The sequence below is a fragment of the Pseudophryne corroboree genome, chromosome 11, assembly GCF_028390025.1.
Source record: "Pseudophryne corroboree isolate aPseCor3 chromosome 11, aPseCor3.hap2, whole genome shotgun sequence".
NCBI classification, from domain to species: domain Eukaryota; kingdom Metazoa; phylum Chordata; class Amphibia; order Anura; family Myobatrachidae; genus Pseudophryne; species Pseudophryne corroboree.
The window spans coordinates 109,207,504-109,225,299 of record NC_086454.1 but is presented as its reverse complement, the minus strand read 5'-3'; the positions used below and the strand labels follow the sequence as shown (position 1 = coordinate 109,225,299).

The 17,796-nt window shown below is 46.8% G+C and overlaps 1 protein-coding gene across 6 annotated transcripts in view; it reads left to right on the top strand.

The window, feature by feature from the left end:
- Window positions 1–3,338: 3,338 nt before the first annotated feature.
- B4GALNT4 (beta-1,4-N-acetyl-galactosaminyltransferase 4) overlaps window positions 3,339–17,796 on the top strand; it is a 129,300-nt gene continuing 114,842 nt past the window's right edge. For 2 of the 6 annotated variants that reach the window (XM_063944739.1, XM_063944738.1), the window contains exons 1-7: window positions 3,339–3,715; window positions 4,988–5,223; window positions 8,589–8,692; window positions 8,772–8,864; window positions 11,008–11,103; window positions 11,192–11,282; window positions 17,035–17,135. In XM_063944739.1, coding sequence (XP_063800809.1) covers window positions 5,073–5,223; window positions 8,589–8,692; window positions 8,772–8,864; window positions 11,008–11,103; window positions 11,192–11,282; window positions 17,035–17,135 — 636 coding nt within the window. In that variant the 5' untranslated portion in view covers window positions 3,339–3,715; window positions 4,988–5,072. The other 4 variants (XM_063944735.1, XM_063944736.1, XM_063944734.1 and 1 more) reach the window with 4 other exon arrangements.

Here is a 17,796-nt window from a genome sequence, read left to right as displayed (position 1 = left end):
CCTATAAGGAGGGATCACGCCCCCCTCAACAGACCCCACCCCCTCATCTAACCACAACACCATTAGGGCTGCTTCCATAAATTTCGCAGGCTGGTCTTCCATCTCATTCGTTTGATATCATACATTTATATCCTGCTTTATGCTCACGTATAATCACTGTGATAAGGGTATAGCCAGGGGTGTATCTACCTATTGGCCAGGATGGCACTCGCCAGGGGCGCCGGCCAAGGTGGGGGCACCACTCGGCGGTGCTACCCGAGGTGCATAGCAGTTCTGTCCAGGGAGTCCCGCGGACCCTGTTATCTATGCCACGCTCTCCCCCAGCTCCCCTGAGCTCCCAGCTGCAAGCCACACACCTTGCTTCCGCTCACCGTTCAATCAGGGGAGCGGGCCCACGAGTGACGGCTGACCAATCCCTGTCCAGGAAGCAGTCCCTGCCATCCCCTCTCTGCAGCCTGCTCTATCAGCCATCTGACAAGAATAATGGTATGTATATGCCCATGTAAAGCTGGACATGAGCTATGTTACTGCAACCTGCTCCAGCCATTACATGTATAATAGCCATAGAAGGGTTAATGTCATGTAATATTATACTATACTGCTGCAAATCCTGTGAACAAGGTGGCCACACAACTCCATGCTGACTCTCCCCCATGTGCATACTGCAGACTGCTTATAAAGAGTATATGATATGTGATACTTGATTGCTGCCAATGTGCCAATAATTGTTCCCAATAAACAATAACATAATATTGTTAATACAAATGATCATACTTACCTGCTTCTGCCCATGTGCATTGCTGCAAGGATGCATTTGAACCTTGGATCTTTAATTGTTTACAAAAAAGTTGGTTATGATAAACATATTTACACAGTGCAAGTGTGTCTATTATGATAATTATGCCCAGGGCATAATGCGGAAGTGGCACTACTACTGTGGACATAATGTGTAAGGGGCACTACTACTGTGTGTGCATAATGTGCAAGGGCATTATTACTGGTTCCGGTATGTATGGTCGACAATGTTAAGGTCGACACTCATTAGGTCGACCACTATTGGTCGACATTGACACATGAAAAGGTTGACATGATTTATTTTTTTTGTGTCGTTTTCTGCGTAAAATGACGGGGAACCCCAATTAGTGCACCGCGTCCCCTTGCATGGCTCGCTCTGCTGCTGCTGCGCTTGGCACAGGTTACCGTTCCCAATCGTAGTCCACGTGGATTGTAAAGTATGAAAAAGTTCCAAAAAAGAAAAAAATGTGAAAAACCCATGTCGACCTTTTCATGTGTCGACCTTTCATGGGTCGACCACTTTCATGGGCCGACCATTTGTCCATGTCGACCATGTCAGTGTTGACCTAATCAGTGTCGACCATCTGAACGGATACCATTATTACTGGGTAGGTATAATGTGTATAAGGGGAGGGGTATTACTGTGTAATGTGAATTAAGGGCTCTAGTGTGTGGTGTACCATGTATAATGGGTAATACTGTGTGCTGTAATGTAAATAAGAGACACTGCTGTGTGCTGTAATATGAATAAGGGGTACTACTGTGTGGTCACGCCCCTTCCCCATGAGATCACATCCCTGTTTGATACACGCCTAAGGGGAGGGGGGGGGGGAAGCGCCAGTCCCTTACTTTGCCAGGGACGCTCAGACCCCTACATATACCCCTGTGTATTGCCGACAGTGTGGTTTTGTGGGTTGATTCCTTCAAATTCCTAGGGTCAAAAATTTCCCGAGACCTCAAATGGGGACCCAACATAAGCACTGTCGTAAAGAAGGCCCAGCAGTAGATGTTCTTTCTGAGGCAAATCAGGAAATTCAACATCTCGCAGAAGCTGCTGCTCATCTTCTACACAGCAATTGTAGAATTAGTCCTATGTTCCTTGATCACAGTCTTGTATGGAGCTGCCAATGAGAGTGACAGATGGAGGCTGCAAAGGGTGGTAAGGACAGCTGAAAAGATTGTTGGGTCTGACCTTCCTCCCATCCAGGAATTATACCAGGCAAGGGTCAGGAAGCGAGCGGAGAAAATCGTGGCAGATATGCAGCACCCAGGTCACAAACGGTTTGAACCTCTACCATCAGGCAGACGCTACAGGACCATTCCCGCAAAGTCGACCAAATACATTAAAAGCTTCTTCCCACTAGCTGTCCACCAGCTGAACAATATATAAAAAGTCTAACATGTATAATATGTAATATGTTGAGTCTATCGTACAGTTGCAATGTGCAGTATGAACTCATACGTGTAATGTATGCTACGAATTTCCCCCTTCTTATGCTATGTATTCCCCCTTCATGTTGCTGCTTGGCGATGCACTGTAACGCAAAAACATCCTAGTGTACATGAGTACACCTGGTCAGTAAAGCGGATTCTGATATTCTATAAGCAATTAGCCCATGCCCCATTTACATTATACATTCTGTTTGCACAAATACACAAACTAGGAGAAATGTGAAGAAGTTGCCCATTGTAGCCAAACAGTTTTAGCTATAATTTATTGAGAACAGCCCATGAAAAGAAAGTTATAATCTCATTGGTTGTTAGGGTTTGCCACTGGTGGTAGATGGTAATGAGGTTTATTTTTTTTTAAAGTCAGCTCAGGGGGCAGAGTTTAGCCCCGCCTAAGCTGGCACACTAAACTTCACTCCCTTCAGTGATTGGCCCGCCGCCTGCCATTCATTTCTGCAGGGACATGCACAAATGGATGCAAAACATTGGTGAGTCCATCGCTGTCAATCAATGATGATACCAATGATGGCTAACTAACTGTTCACAGCCATCCCTGCTAGTAAAAAAACGTCTCACTCCAAGGTTTGCTACATCTCCCTCTATAATGTTATTGCTCTTTCTTATGGTATAAACACAACGCTGCATCCTCCTGTATTAGCTCCCTCTGAGCATCCTTGCATACACAAAGACTCCTTCCATCCACTACGAGCAAACCATTGCAAAAAAAAATAGGAGACATCATATCACATAGTTTGAGGGGAAAAAAATTACTCCCTGCGTCCACCAATATCCGTAATATACAAATTTTCAAATAATCTAGTACAAATAATTCACCTCCTAACATCAAATAACATGAAACGCGACTGCATCAGCACAAAAGATGCGCATCGTTGACCCCTACTTACGCAATGGTTTATCCCGCAAGGTGTGCGCGCGTTGGCGTGGAGATGGACGCCGGGTGCAACCTAACCACTAGCTGTCCCGTTAATATGTGCGTCTGATTGGACAGCTTCCGGTCCCCAGCTCGTTCATTGGACGAAATGTTGCAAGTGTTTAAAGTGGTCCCGTGTCAAGCTCGGTTGCACTGCAGCGTTGATGCTCTAGAGGAGACACAGAGAGAGACAGCCAGGGGAGCAAAGAGACAGCCAGAGGCAGAGGCTTGGAGGAAAATTAGACTGCCGGCAGCCAGTGGGGACACGAATAGTTAGAGACTGGTTCATTTCAGACATCTAGAGAGAAGCTGTTCTGGGGAGACAATCAGACTGCTCAGCTGTGGATGCAAGAAGACAGAATGGAAGGGGAGATAACAGACAGCTGCAGGCACCAGTAGGGAAGAGACGCCACAGTGTGCAGGCACCTGTGGAATGCCAGCGGTCCATTGACAGCACAGAAATCATGTGAGGGAGGTCACGTATCAGAGGAGAGAGAAGGACATCCCGAGAGAGAGAGCGGAGAGACTGCCTGAGATTCGGTGAGAGAGGGTGGTGACTGACAGAGGGCCCGGGAGCTGTTTAGTGCATCACATGAGTGGATGTATTTCTTAGGAGTATGATGAGTGACAATCATGTGAGCGTCTCTTTAGTGTATCACAGTGCAATCTCTCTGCAGCAGCTGTCTCTGTGCTATATTGTACCAAATCCTTCTCTCTCTCTCTCTCTCTCTCTCCCTCTCTCTCTCCCTCCTACATTGCAGCAGATCCCTGTCTGTCTCACTCTCAGCTGTCTCTGCTACATTGTATCAGATCCCTCTCTCTCTCTCTCTCTCTCTCTCTCTCTCTCTCTCTCTCTCTGTGCTACATTGTATCAGATCTGTGTGTGTGTGTGTGTGTGTCTGTCTCAGGTGTCTCTGCTACATTGTATCAGATCCCTCTCCCTTTTTCTCTCAGCCGTTTCTGTGCAACATTGTATCAGGTGTGTGTGTGTGTGTGTGTGTGTGTGTGTGTGTGTGTGTGTGTGTGTGTGTCCCTCAGCTGTCTCTGTGCTACATTGTATCAGATCCCTGTCTCTCTCAGCTGTCTCGGTGCTATATTGTTTCATATCTCTCTCTCTCTCTCTCTCTCTCTCTCTCTCTCTCTCTCTCTCTCTCTCTCTCTCTCAGCTGTCTCTGTGCTATATTGTATCATATCCCTGTCTCTCTCACTCTCTCTCCCAGCTGTCTCTGTGCTATATTGTATCAGGACCCGGCACATCGATCCCTCTCTGTGGCAGTGTCTCTGGATATGGTCACGTTGTCACTGCTATGCACACTCAAGGTGTGGTGTTTTCACAGTCTCTAGCTTATTCCTGTAAGGGGGGAGTTGTTAATGTCATCACTCTGTAGTTTCGAGCTGTCAGTATGAGGATCTTTCAGTGACACAGGTTCTCTCATCCTAGATCCTGAGTACTGTATGTGATCAATATTTATCCACATATTGGGCACTTCTAGTGGCATTGGCTCCAAATATTAGGTGGTATAATTGATGTTGCATTCTGTGATGGACTGTCTTGATCAGATTATATATTTGTTTTGGATTCTTGAAGACGTCAGATCCACAGGAGATACCGAGAGTCTTGGGGATGATTAAAATCTGCAATTTACGGATTCTCTAAAGTTTTCAGTCATCTAAAGAATGACCCAATGCTATATACAGAGTTTATGTATTTTTCAATAAGTGCTGCTGTGGTTCTTATGACTGCCTTCTGTAAAGAACCCTTGTGTTATTTGGCTTTTGCATCTGACAGTGTTTCCCCTCTCACATTGACAGCCCCTTTGGCTTGATGTGCCCCAAAAGTGTGTGAGGGAGCCCTGCCTGCGGCCCCACCACTGATCTTGGTGATGATGCCGGCAGGATGCCTTGGTTGCCAGTGAAGAAGATCCGTAGGCAATTTAAGCTGTTGCTCTTGCTGGTGCTACTTACCTCAGCTGTCTGGGTCACCTACCTGCATATCAGCCTAGCAAGACAGGGCAAAACACTAAGACTACCCTTCGTCTACAGTAGAGGTAATTGTTTTTACTATTCTACCCTGTAACTACCCCTGTCATCTGCTACTTGCAGGTGTACTCCCACTACAACACCTTGTCATGACTGTGCTCTTTACCCTGGTGAAATGAAACAAGCCTAGATTAGAATTTGTTGCTGCTAAAATATTCTTTGCATAAAAGATAAGTACAGTGATGTGGTTATTTGATGCCATGCAACCATGGGTAATTGATGTGTAACTTTTAATCCGTTATCATTATTTTGTTTTAGTCTTCAATACAGTTATATGATGTCAAAGTTATGGGTTTATAGCAGTGTTTCCCACACTCCCACCCAAGCTCACCCCACCACCCTTAACAGTCTAGGTTTTAAAGATATCCATGATTGAGCACAGATGGTTAGATCAAAAAGACTGTGGTACTTAAATGACCTGTGTAAGGATGTCCTTAAAACCTGTACATTTTGAGGAGGGTGCAACAGTGTTTGGGAATCACTAGTTTATAGGAGGACATACTATGTAAAGAATAGTTGTTTAATAATGACAGGTCTGACGTTTCCAATTCTGTACATAGCAGACCGTTGTTTGGTGAGAGGATTTTTCAAGCAGAATAATAAAAGTTTGGAGTTCTGCTTCTTTTGGCAGAAGTCTGGCAAATGGGAGGGGTCCTATAATTAGGGGTATCAATAGCTTGTTATTACACTGAGTTACAGTATTCACTTGGCTTACCCCTTCCTTCTCCGCCCATTCTTGACTCTGTGAGTCAGGTACAGGTCTTCCAGCTGGCAAGAGTCAAGCAATAGGGAGGAGATGGGGTTGTAGGATCCCCACACTGACAGAGAGGGGCGTGTGTACCCAGGAGAGACCCACTTAGTACTTACTCTGTGCGTGTGTGTGTGTATGTATATATATATATATATCGCAGCAGCAAATATGTTAGCAGTTGGGCAAACCCATGTGCACTGCAGGGGGAGCAGCAGATATAACGTGCAGAGAGAGTTAGATTTGGGTGGGGTGTGTTCAAACTGAAATCTAAATTGCAGTGTAAAAATAAAGCAGCCAGTATTTACCCTGCACAGAAACAAAATAACCCACCCATATCTAACTCTCTCTGCACATGTTAAATCTGCCACACCTGCAGTGCACATGGGGAGTCATTCCGAGTTGTTAGCTCGGTAAAAATCTTCGCATCGCAGCGATTTTCCGCTTAATGCGCATGCGCAATGTCCGCACTGCGACTGCGCCAAGTAAATTTGCTATGCACTTAGGAATTTTACTCACGGCATTTTCATCGTTCTGGCGATCGTAATGTGATTGACAGGAAATGGGTGCTACTGGGCGGAAACAGGCCGTTTTATGGGCGTGTGGGAAAAAACGCTACCGTTTCCGGAAAAAACGCAGGAGTGGCCGGAGAAACGGGGGAGTGTCTGGGCGAACGCTGGGTGTGTTTGTGACGTCAAACTGGGAACGACAAGCAGTGAAATAATCGCAGATGCCGAGTAAGTCTGGAGCTACTCAGAAACTGCTACGAGGTGTGTAATCGCAATATTGCGAATACATCGTTCGCAATTTTAAGATGCTAAGATTCACTCCCAGTAGGCGGCGGCTTAGCATGAGCAAATCTGCTAAAATCCACTTGCGAGCGAACATCTCGGAATGACCCCCGTGGTTTTGCTCAGCTGCTAACAAATGTGCTGCTGCGATCAACTCTGAATTACCCCCATAATCCATAGCTCTGGGAGCAATAATCCAAGATTCCCACGAAACCATAACTTGTCTATGTTTCTGTGTCCTCTGCGGAATACTGCTTATGTGTAGTTAGGTTTATGGGAATGTATAGTTTTTAAATGAGTTTTTATGCAAATGTCCACGTTTGATGACAATTTTCTGGACAGGTTAGTGGTCATGCATATACAGCATAAACACAGATTTTGGGAAACAGATCCATCAGAGGACTAAAGCAAGTTTTTAAAACCAGAGGCTGTTGCACAGGAAAAATAAATTCTCTCAAGTCTTCCCTTCTCTTCCATTGCAAATGAGTGACAGTTCTCTGCCAGGAATGCTGTGAAGGATGTGCATTGTGTAAATTGCAGTTTAGAGTCAGGGGGGAGGTGTAAAGTTTGGCTGTACGCTGCAAGCAGTGACTAGTTGTGCTACAGGAGAACGCTTGGATCTAGCTACTTGTTTATGTTTCACCTTCAGTTTTCTTCCAGTGACTTATAGCAAGGCTGGCCTGACCCACTGTAGTAGGTTACAGTATGTCTTTGATACCCGTGGTGTACATAGTGCTGCTGTTTAAAGTAGTGCTTTATGTTTAGACCGAATAAGGATTTCTCTTCGATGAGAAGCGATTGGTTACACGGTCTCTGGTTTAGGTTTCCAAGACTTGGGACTGAAGGGGCACAGGATGAAAGACTTCCATTCAGAGCAGTCTCTATTTAGTCTGGGCACGCTCACACTCTCTTCCAATGCCAGGAAAAGACCGCCTATGTGTTTAGGTTGCCTCATTAACTCCTTGTTTCAGGAATAGATTAACTGTACACTACTTGCATTACTCATTTTGTGTCTGATTTCTATCAGCATATGTATAGTATCCAGTTAAATGTTGCTTATAGACCAGCTGACTGTTGTTCCTTTAACCTGTTGCATGCTATAACCCTGTAGCCCATCACCACTTACTATTTCTGTGTACCCTAATAGCACCTTTTTAATGAGCTGATTTTTCAACACTGTATCCCAAAATCTTCACCGTATTCTATGTGTTCTCAGCCCTAACCCAACCACACAACAGAACAAGACCCTTTTCCTCTCCGCTCTATTCATAGTATAGTGCTGCAAATTGTAAAAGTACAAATACGGTGTGGAAAGACATTCCTCAACATGGGAAGGAATTGGAGAACAGTTGCATCAACGGAGCACTGCTCCTCTGTAAAACACCCCGTTCTGCCACAGAACTCACTTTGCACTTTGTTTTTGTGCAGCTTGGCTCATTTTTACTCAGGACCTACAAAGTATTCTGTAATTCAGGACCCATTTGGTCCTGATGGATTTTTCTACAAGCCAATGACAAAAGTGCTTACTGTAAATTAAGATGTGGCAATGCATCTTTAGAAGATAAAGCTATGTGGCCAATGAGGTTGGTCTGTATTTGCAAAAACAACAGTTGTTTTCTAAATGGTAATATTACTGTTATAGTCCCTGCATTATAATCCATTCAGTCTGCAGATTTTCTTTTCTCCTGTGCCTCTAGACATCTGCAAAAGGCAGCTACATTATCCCCCTTGAAATCCTCAGTATATTGGTACTTGAAAGCACTTTCTCCAGGGATCCATTTGCTTGCCATTAACGAAACCATGCCCAGGTTATAACTCTCCTCTTTATCACCAGATGGAGAAAAAGTCGAAGGAACAGATCCTGCCCACAAACCAGTGAGAGTCCAGGCCTCTCCTCCTCACTTGCAGACAGGGGACTCTAGTGAAGAAATACCCACGGTGAGATCTGCAGGTTCAGCTGTCTAGAGAGGAATTGATATGTTTTGAGTGTGATTAAACAACTCGTTAATCCCCACAGTTGGATGCCCTGGGTTGGAGAAGAAGCCACAGATTGCACCCCAGCCTTGAGGAGGCCAACCTTACTGACACCGCCTTGCCATGGAATGACAAGGTTAGTGATTTGAAACATGACCTCATATTGTATAGAGTCAACCATCTGCGTTCTAAGAGCAATGCATGGAGAATTGGTGACCTTACTGTAACTTGTATCTTACATTTTTAATGAGTTGCGTTGTTTTGTTGTTCACTTACCCTGTAGTCCTCGTCATAATTCCTTACTTATGATCTCACTTCTCCTTACGACTGCACTTCCCTCGTTCTCGGTTTATACTATTTTTCGAAATGTTATACTTTTTATTAACTAACATTGCTCTCCTCTCTCCCCTTTCCCTGTTAGTTATATATAGCAGGGGCGTAACCAGAACTTTGTGGGCCCCATTGCAACATTGTGAAGGGGCCCCCGTCCCAGTGCTTCTAGAGAGACACGTCTCTGCAGCAGTTGTTAATTTCATGCCCTCTAATAGTGCCCTGGTTCATTTTCTGACCAATAGTAGAGCCTTATTTAATGTTATGCCCCATAGTAGTGCCCTAGTTTCTTTTATGAATCGCAGTAGTGCTTAAGTTCACCCTATGTCATATTTCAGAGCTGCCAGTACACATTATGCCGCACAGTACCCCCAATTCACATTATGGTATATAGTCAGAGGCAGAACTCTGGGAGTCATCTGCCGCCGGGCTCCTGCTCTGAAGGGGGGCACCTCTCCTCCCATTCTGTGACACCATTGAATTAAGTTAATTGATAGCTGTCGCTGTCTTTTCAGTGGCCGACTTCCTCACTGGTCCTTGCACTTTACAAATCTGCCATCAGTGTAACAGGTCATGGGTTCTAATCCTGGGTATGACTGCTAAGAAATGTGTGATTTAAAATAAAAGGCAATTAAATGTATAAATACAGTATATAATTTTTTTTTCAGAACACTCCATATATACACACACACACACGTGCACGCGCGCACACACACGCACATACATATATTTATCTTAATATAGGAAATAGGGGGGCACCACTATTTATCTTGCCTCCGGGCGACTGTGACGAACTTACGCCACTGTATATAGTGCTCCCCGTTCATATTGTGCCTCATTACAGCGCCTCGGTTTATATTATATTCCATTAAAATGCCCTCCAGTTCATTTTATACCACACTACAATGAGCAAGTCCAGGGGCATACCTAGATATATTGCAGGCCCCCAGAAAATAGTTTGAAAGGACCCCTACGTACCATCCAATAGCGGAAAATGTATATAACACATGTAACTTTGACAGGAAAGGTGGCCCCTCTCAGCTCTGGGCCCCATCGCAGCTGCACTGCCTGCACCTATGGTAGCTATGCCCTTGTATATAACACATGTAACTTTGACAGGAAAGGTGGCCCCTCTCAGCTCTGGGCCCCATTGCAGCTGCACTGCCTGCACTTATGGTAGCTATGCCCTTGTATATACCACATGTAACTTTGACAGGAAAGGTGGCCCCTCTCAGCTCTGGGCCCCATCGCAGCTGCACTGCCTGCACCTATGGTAGCTATGCCCTTGTATATACCACATGTAACTGTGACAGGAAAGGTGGCCCCTCTCAGCTCTGGGCCCCATCGCAGCTGCACTGCCTGCACCTATGGTAGCTATGCCCTTGTATATACCACATGTAACTGTGACAGGAAAGGTGGCCCCTCTCAGCTCTGGGCCCCATTGCAGCTGCACTGCCTGCACCTATGGTAGCTATGCCCTTGTATATACCACATGTAACTGTGACAGGAAAGGTGGCCCCTCTCAGCTCTGGGCCCCATCGCAGCTGCACTGCCTGCACTTATGGTAGCTATGCCCTTGTATATACCACATGTAACTGTGACAGGAAAGGTGGCCCCTCTCAGCTCTGGGCCCCATCGCAGCTGCACTGCCTGCACTTATGGTAGCTACTCTCACTTGTGCACAGCTCCCACTCATCTGTGTCTGACAGCAAGGCTAGCTAAGAGCTGACAGTAGCGCCAGACTGAACCTTATCTAGCTATTTAAGCAGGGCTTGTGCCGTTTAATGCAGCACGCAGTTGGTTCCTGTCAAGTGCCAAATTCATTGCATACCCACAGTGCTGGAATTTTTTACGAGCTGGCACTCTCCCTTTCCAGCGGTCAGTTTGGATGTATTGTGGGTGCTGTAGCAGCTCCTGTAACCCTTCTTGTAAAACATTTTCTCCTACAGTACAAGGGTAAAGTGAATCTTCACGTGTTTGAGGACTGGTGTGGTGGATCTGTGCTACACCTGAAAACAAACCTGCATTTTCCCCTGTACCCTCATGTAAGTACTTTCTTCCAGTTCAACCATTGATTCTTTTTTTTTCTGTCATCTAAAATCCTTACTACCTGGTGCCTGTCCCTTTCTATAGACTCGTACCACTGTCACCAAACTGGCAGTGTCACCCAAGTGGAAGAACTATGGCCTAAGAATATTCGGGTACATACACCCTTACAAGGATGGTGAGTGTCCCTGGTGAAAGTCTTTCAGTCCAGGCTTAAATTCCTTTCTCTAACGTCCTAGTGGATGCTGGGGACTCCGTAAGGACCATGGGGAATAGACGGGCTCCGCAGGAGACTGGGCACTCTAAGAAAGATTTAGTACTACTGGTGTGCACTGGCTCCTCCCTCTATGCCCCTCCTCCAGACCTCGGTTAGAATCTGTGCCCGGAAGGAGCTGGGTGCATTTTAGTGAGCTCTCCTGAGCTTGCTATTAAGAAAGTATTTTAGTTAGGTTTTTTTATTTTCAGAGAGATCTGCTGGCAACAGACTCTCTGCTACGTGGGACTGAGGGGAGAGAAGCGAACCTACTAACTGCGGCTAGGTTGCGCTTCTTAGGCTACTGGACACCATTAGCTCCAGAGGGATCGAACACAGGAACTTAACCTTGGTCGTCCGTTCCCGGAGCCGCGCCGCCGTCCCCCTCGCAGAGCCAGAAGACAGAAGCCGGCGGGTTGAAGCAAGAAGACGTCAAAATCGGCGGCAGAAGACTCCTGTCTTCATATGAGGTAGCGCACAGCACTGCAGCTGTGCGCCATTGCTCCCACACTAACCCACACACTCCGGTCACTGTAGCGTGCAGGGCGCAGGGGGGGGGCCCTGGGCAGCAATTGAGTACCTCCTGGCAAAAAGCAGCATATATACAGCTGGGCACTGTAATATGCATGAGCCCCCGCCATTATTTTTATACAAAATCGCGGGACAGAAGCCCGCCGCTGAGGGGGCGGGGCTTCTTCCTCAGCACTCACCAGCTCCATTTTCTCTCCACAGCTCCGCTGAGAGGAAGCTCCCCAGGCTCTCCCCTGCAGACTCACGGTAGAAAGAGGGTAAAAAGAGAGGGGGGGCACATAAATTTAGCGCATTAATCATATATACAGCAGCTACTGGGTAAACACTAAGTTACTGTGTAATTCCTGGGTTATATAGCGCTGGGGTGTGTGCTGGCATACTCTCTCTCTGTCTCTCCAAAAGGCCTTGTGGGGGTCCTGTCCTCATATAGAGCATCCCCTGTGTGTGTGGTGTGTCGGTACGCTTGTGTCGACATGTTTGACGAGGACGGCTATGTGGAGGCAGAGCAGGTGCAGATGAATGACGTGTCTCCGCCGACGGCGCCGACACCTGATTGGATGGATATGTGGAAGGTGTTAAATGATAATGTAAACTCCTTGCATAAAAGGTTGGATAAAGCTGAAACCTTGGGACAGTCGGGGTCTCAGCCCATGCCTGATCCTACAGAGCAGAGGCCGTCAGGGTCTCAGAAGCGCCCACTATCCCAAATTATTGACACAGATATCGACACGGATTCTGACTCCAATGTCGATGGCGATGATGCAAAATTGCAGCCTAAAATGGCTAAAGCCATCCGCTACATGATTATAGCTATGAAGGATGTATTGCACATATCAGAGGTAAACCCTGTCCCTGACAAGAGGGTTTATATGTTTGGGGAGAAAAAGCAAGAGGTGACTTTTCCCCCTTCACATGAGTTAAATGAGTTATGTGAAAAAGCGTGGGATTCCCCTGATAGGAAAGTGATGATTTCCAAAAGGTTACTTATGGCGTACCCTTTCCCGCCAACGGACAGGATGCGCTGGGAATCCTCCCCTAGGGTAGACAAAGCTCTGACACGCTTATCTAAGAAGGTGGCCCTACCGACACAGGATACGGCCTCTCTAAAGGATCCTGCGGATAGGAAGCAGGAAAGTATCCTGAAGTCTGTTTATACACATTCAGGTACTCTACTGAGGCTGGCAATTGCGCCGGCCTGGATGTGTAGTGCTGTAGCAGCATGGACAGATAATCTGTCTGAGGAACTGGATACCTTGGACAAGGATACTATTTAACTGACCCTGGGGCATATAAAAGACGCTGTCCTATATATGAGGGATGCCCAGAGGGACATTTGCCTACTGGGCTCTAGAATAAATGCAATGTCAATTTCTGCCAGAAGGGTCCTGTGGACTCGGCAATGGACAGGTGATGCCGACTCCAAAAAGCACATGGAGGTTTTACCTTACAAGGGTGAGGAATTGTTTGGGGACGGTCTCTCGGACCTAGTTTCCACAGCTACGGCTGGGAAGTCAAATTTTTTGCCATATATTCCCTCACAGCCTAAGAAAGCACCGTATTACCAAATGCAGTCCTTTCGATCACAAAAAAGCAAGAAAGTCAGAGGTGCATCCTTTCTTGCCAGAGGCAGGGGTAGAGGAAAGAAGCTGCACCATACAGCTAGTTCCCAGGAACAGAAGTCCTCCCCGGCTTCTGCTAAATCCACCGCATGACGCTGGGGCTCCACAGGTGGAGCCAGGAGCGGTGGGTGCGCGTCTCCGAAATTTCAGCCACCAGTGGGTTCGCTCACAGGTGGATCCCTGGGCTATACAGATTGTGTCTCAGGGATACAAGCTGGAATTCGAAGTGATGCCCCCTCACCGTTACCTCAAATCGGCCCTGCCAGCTTCCCCCATGGAAAGGGAGGTAGTGTTAGCGGCAATTCACAAGTTATATCTCCAGCAGGTGGTGGTAAAGGTTCCCCTCCTTCAACAGGGAAGGGGATACTATTCCACAATGTTTGTGGTACCGAAACCGGACGGTTCTGTCAGACCCATATTGAATTTAAAGTCCCTGAACATTTATCTGAAAAGATTCAAGTTCAAAATGGAATCGCTCAGAGCGGTCATTGCAAGCCTGGAAGAGGGGGATTTTATGGTGTCTCTGGACATCAAGGATGCTTACTTGCATGTCCCCATTTATCCACCTCATCAGGAGTACCTCAGATTTGTGGTACAGGACTGTCATTACCAATTCCAGACGTTGCCGTTTGGGCTCTCCACGGCACCGAGAATATTTACCAAGGTAATGGCGGAAATGATGGTGCTCCTTCGAAAGCAAGGAGTCACAATAATCCCATACTTGGACGATCTCCTCATAAAGGCGAGGTCCAGAGAGCAGTTTCTGATCAGCGTAGCACACTCTCAGGAAGTGTTGCAACAGCACGGCTGGATTCTGAATATCCCAAAGTCGCAGCTGATTCCTACGACGCGTCTGCCCTTTCTGGGCATGATTCTGGACACAGACCAGAAGAAGGTGTTTCTCCCGGCGGAGAAGGCTCAGGAGCTCGTGACTCTAGTCAGAGACCTCTTAAAACCGAAACAGGTGTCGGTGCATCACTGCACGCGAGTCCTGGGAAAGATGGTGGCATCATACGAAGCCATTCCCTTCGGCAGGTTCCATGCGAGGATCTTTCACTGGGATCTGTTGGACAAGTGGTCCGGATCGCATCTTCAGATGCATCGGCTGATCACCCTGTCCCCGAGGGCCAGGGTGTCTCTTCTGTGGTGGCTGCAGAGTGCTCACCTCTCAAGGGCCGCAGGTTCGGCATACAGGACTGGATCCTGGTGACCACGGATGCGAGCCGCCGAGGATGGGGGGCAGTCACTCAGGGAAGAAACTTCCAAGGGTTGTGGTCAAGTCAGGAGGCTTGTCTGCACATAAATATCCTGGAACTAAGGGCCATATACAAAGCCCTGAGTCAAGCGGAGCCTCTGCTTCGCAACCAACCGGTGCTGATTCAGTCAGACAACATCACCGCAGTTGCTCATGTAAACCGCCAGGGCGGCACAAGAAGCAGGGTGGCGATGGCGGAAGCCACCAGGATTCTTTGTTGGGCGGAGAATCACGTGCAAGCACTGTCGGCAGTGTTCATTCCGGGAGTGGACAACTGGGAAGCAGACTTCCTCAGCAGGCACGACCTCCACCCGGGAGAGTGGGGACTTCATCAAGAAGTCTTCATGCAGATTACAAATCGATGGGAACTGCCACAGGTGGACATGATGGCATCCCGCCTCAACAAAAAGCTAAAAAGGTATTGTGCCAGGTCAAGGGACCCTCAGGCGATAGCTGTGGACACACTAGTGACACTGTGGGTGTTCCAGTCGGTCTATGTATTTCCTCCTCTTCCTCTCATACCCAAGGTGCTGAGAATCGTAAGAAAAAGAGGAGTGAGAACAATACTCATTGTTCCGGATTGGCCAAGAAGGACTTGGTACCCGGAACTGCAAGAAATTCCAGCTTGGCCGGTTCCTGCACTTCCTACAGTCTGGAGTGACTATGGGCTTGAAGTTGGGGTCCATAAAGGTCCAGATTTCAGCCCTATCCATTTTCTTTCAAAAAGAACTGGCTTCTCTACCTGAGGTTCAGACGTTTGTTAAGGGAGTGCTGCATATTCAGCCCCCTTTTGTGGCACCTTGGGATCTCAACGTGGTGTTGGGTTTCCTGAAATCCCACTGGTTTGAGCCACTTAAGACCGTGGAGCTAAAGTATCTCACGTGGAAGGTGGTCATGCTATTGGCCTTAGCTTCGGCTAGGCATGTGTCAGAATTGGCGGCTTTGTCATGTAAAAGCCCCTATCTGGTTTTCCATGTGGACAGGGCAGAATTACGGACTCGTCCACAATTTCTGCCGAAGGTGGTGTCATCTTTTCATTTGAACCAACCTATTGTGGTGCCTACGGCTACTCGTGACTTGGAGGATTCCAAGTTGCTTGATGTAGTCAGGGCTTTGAAGATTTATGTGGCCAGAACGGCTGAAGTCAGGAAAACTGACTCGCTGTTTATCCTGTATGCATCCAACAAGCTGGGTGCTCCTGCTTCAAAGCAAACTATTGCTCACTGGATCTGTAACACGATTCAGCAGGCTCATTCTGCGGCTGGATTGCCGCATCCAAAATCGATAAAAGCCCATTCCACAAGGAAAGTGGGCTCTTCTTGGGCGGCTGCCCGAGGGGTCTCGGCATTACAGCTTTGCCGAGCAGCTACTTGGTCGGGTTCAAACACCTTTGCAAAATTCTACAAGTTTGATACCCTGACTGAGGAGGACCTTGTGTTTGCCCATTCGGTGCTGCAGAGTCATGCGCACTCTCCCGCCCGTTTGGGAGCTTTGGTATAATCCCCATGGTCCTTACGGAGTCCCCAGCATCCACTAGGACGTTAGAGAAAATAAGATTTTACTCACCGGTAAATCTATTTCTCGTACTCCGTAGTGGATACTGGGCGCCCGTCCCAAGTGCGGACTTTCTGCAATACGTGTATATAGTTATTGCTTAATAAAGGGTTATGTTATGTTGGCATCCGTGGTTGATGCTTTGTTGTTGTTCATACTGTTAACTGGGTATGTTATCACAAGTTATACGGTGTGATTGGTGTGGCTGGTATGAGTCTTACCCTGGATTCCAAAATCCTTTCCTTGTAATGTCAGCTCTTCCGGGCACAGTTTCCTTAACTGAGGTCTGGAGGAGGGGCATAGCGGGAGGAGCCAGTGCACACCAGTAGTACTAAATCTTTCTTAGAGTGCCCAGTCTCCTGCGGAGCCCGTCTATTCCCTATGGTCCTTACGGAGTCCCCAGCATCCACTACGGACTACGAGAAATAGATTTACCGGTGAGTAAAATCTTTTTTTTGTTTATTATCCTTTTCTTCTTTTAGAGAATAGTCTTGTGTTCTGGGGCTTTTGTGTAATCCAGTCAGTAAGGTTTATTAAAAGTTGGAAAAGGACAGTGGCATTTACCGATACCATTGTCGATATTGGTGCCATTAATGATTTAATTATTGTTCATATATACCTGCTGTCTAAGATATCTCTATTTTTGTTTTTATTATGGGGGAAAGGGGGATGCAGGCTGTTAATTTGTTCTTCTTACCACCTGTTCTGTCCCCTTCAGGTGATTTTCAGTTTGCGGTGGCCTCAGAAGATAACTCTGAGTTTTGGCTTGGCACAGACAACAGTCCATCCAGTGCCCAGCTGGTATCTTATGTAGGAAAAGTGAGTGGAAGGATGTGAAATTGAACGCTTGCTTTTATAGCAAAAGCACAACGCAGAAAGGACATCCAGTGCATCCAGAAAGTACTGACAGCGCTTCACTTTTTCCACATTTATTATGTTACAGCCTTATTCCAAAATGGAATAAATTCATTCTTTCCCTCAAAATTCTACACACAATACCCCATAATGACAACATGAAAAAAGTTTTTTGAGATTTTGGAAAATTTATTACAAATACAAAAACTAAAAAATCACATGTGCATAAGTATTCACAGCCTTTGCTCAATACTTTGTTGATGCCCCTTTGGCAGCAATTACAGCCTCAAGTCTTTTTTCAGCTTGGCACACCTATCTTTGGGCAGTTTCGCCCATTCCTCTTTGCAGCACCTCTCAAGCTCCATCAGGTTGGATGGGAAGCGTCAGTGCACAGCCACTTTCAGATCTCTCCAGAGATGTTCAATTGGATTCAAGTCTGGGCTCTGGCTGGGCCACTCAAGGACATTTTACAGAGTTGTCCTAAAGCCACGCCTTTGCTATCTTGGCTGAGTGCTTAGGGTCATTGTCCTACTGAAAGATGAACTGTCGCCCCAGTCTGAGGTCAAGAGCGCTCTGGAGCAGGTTTTCATACAGAATGTCTCTGTACATTGCTGCATTCATCTTT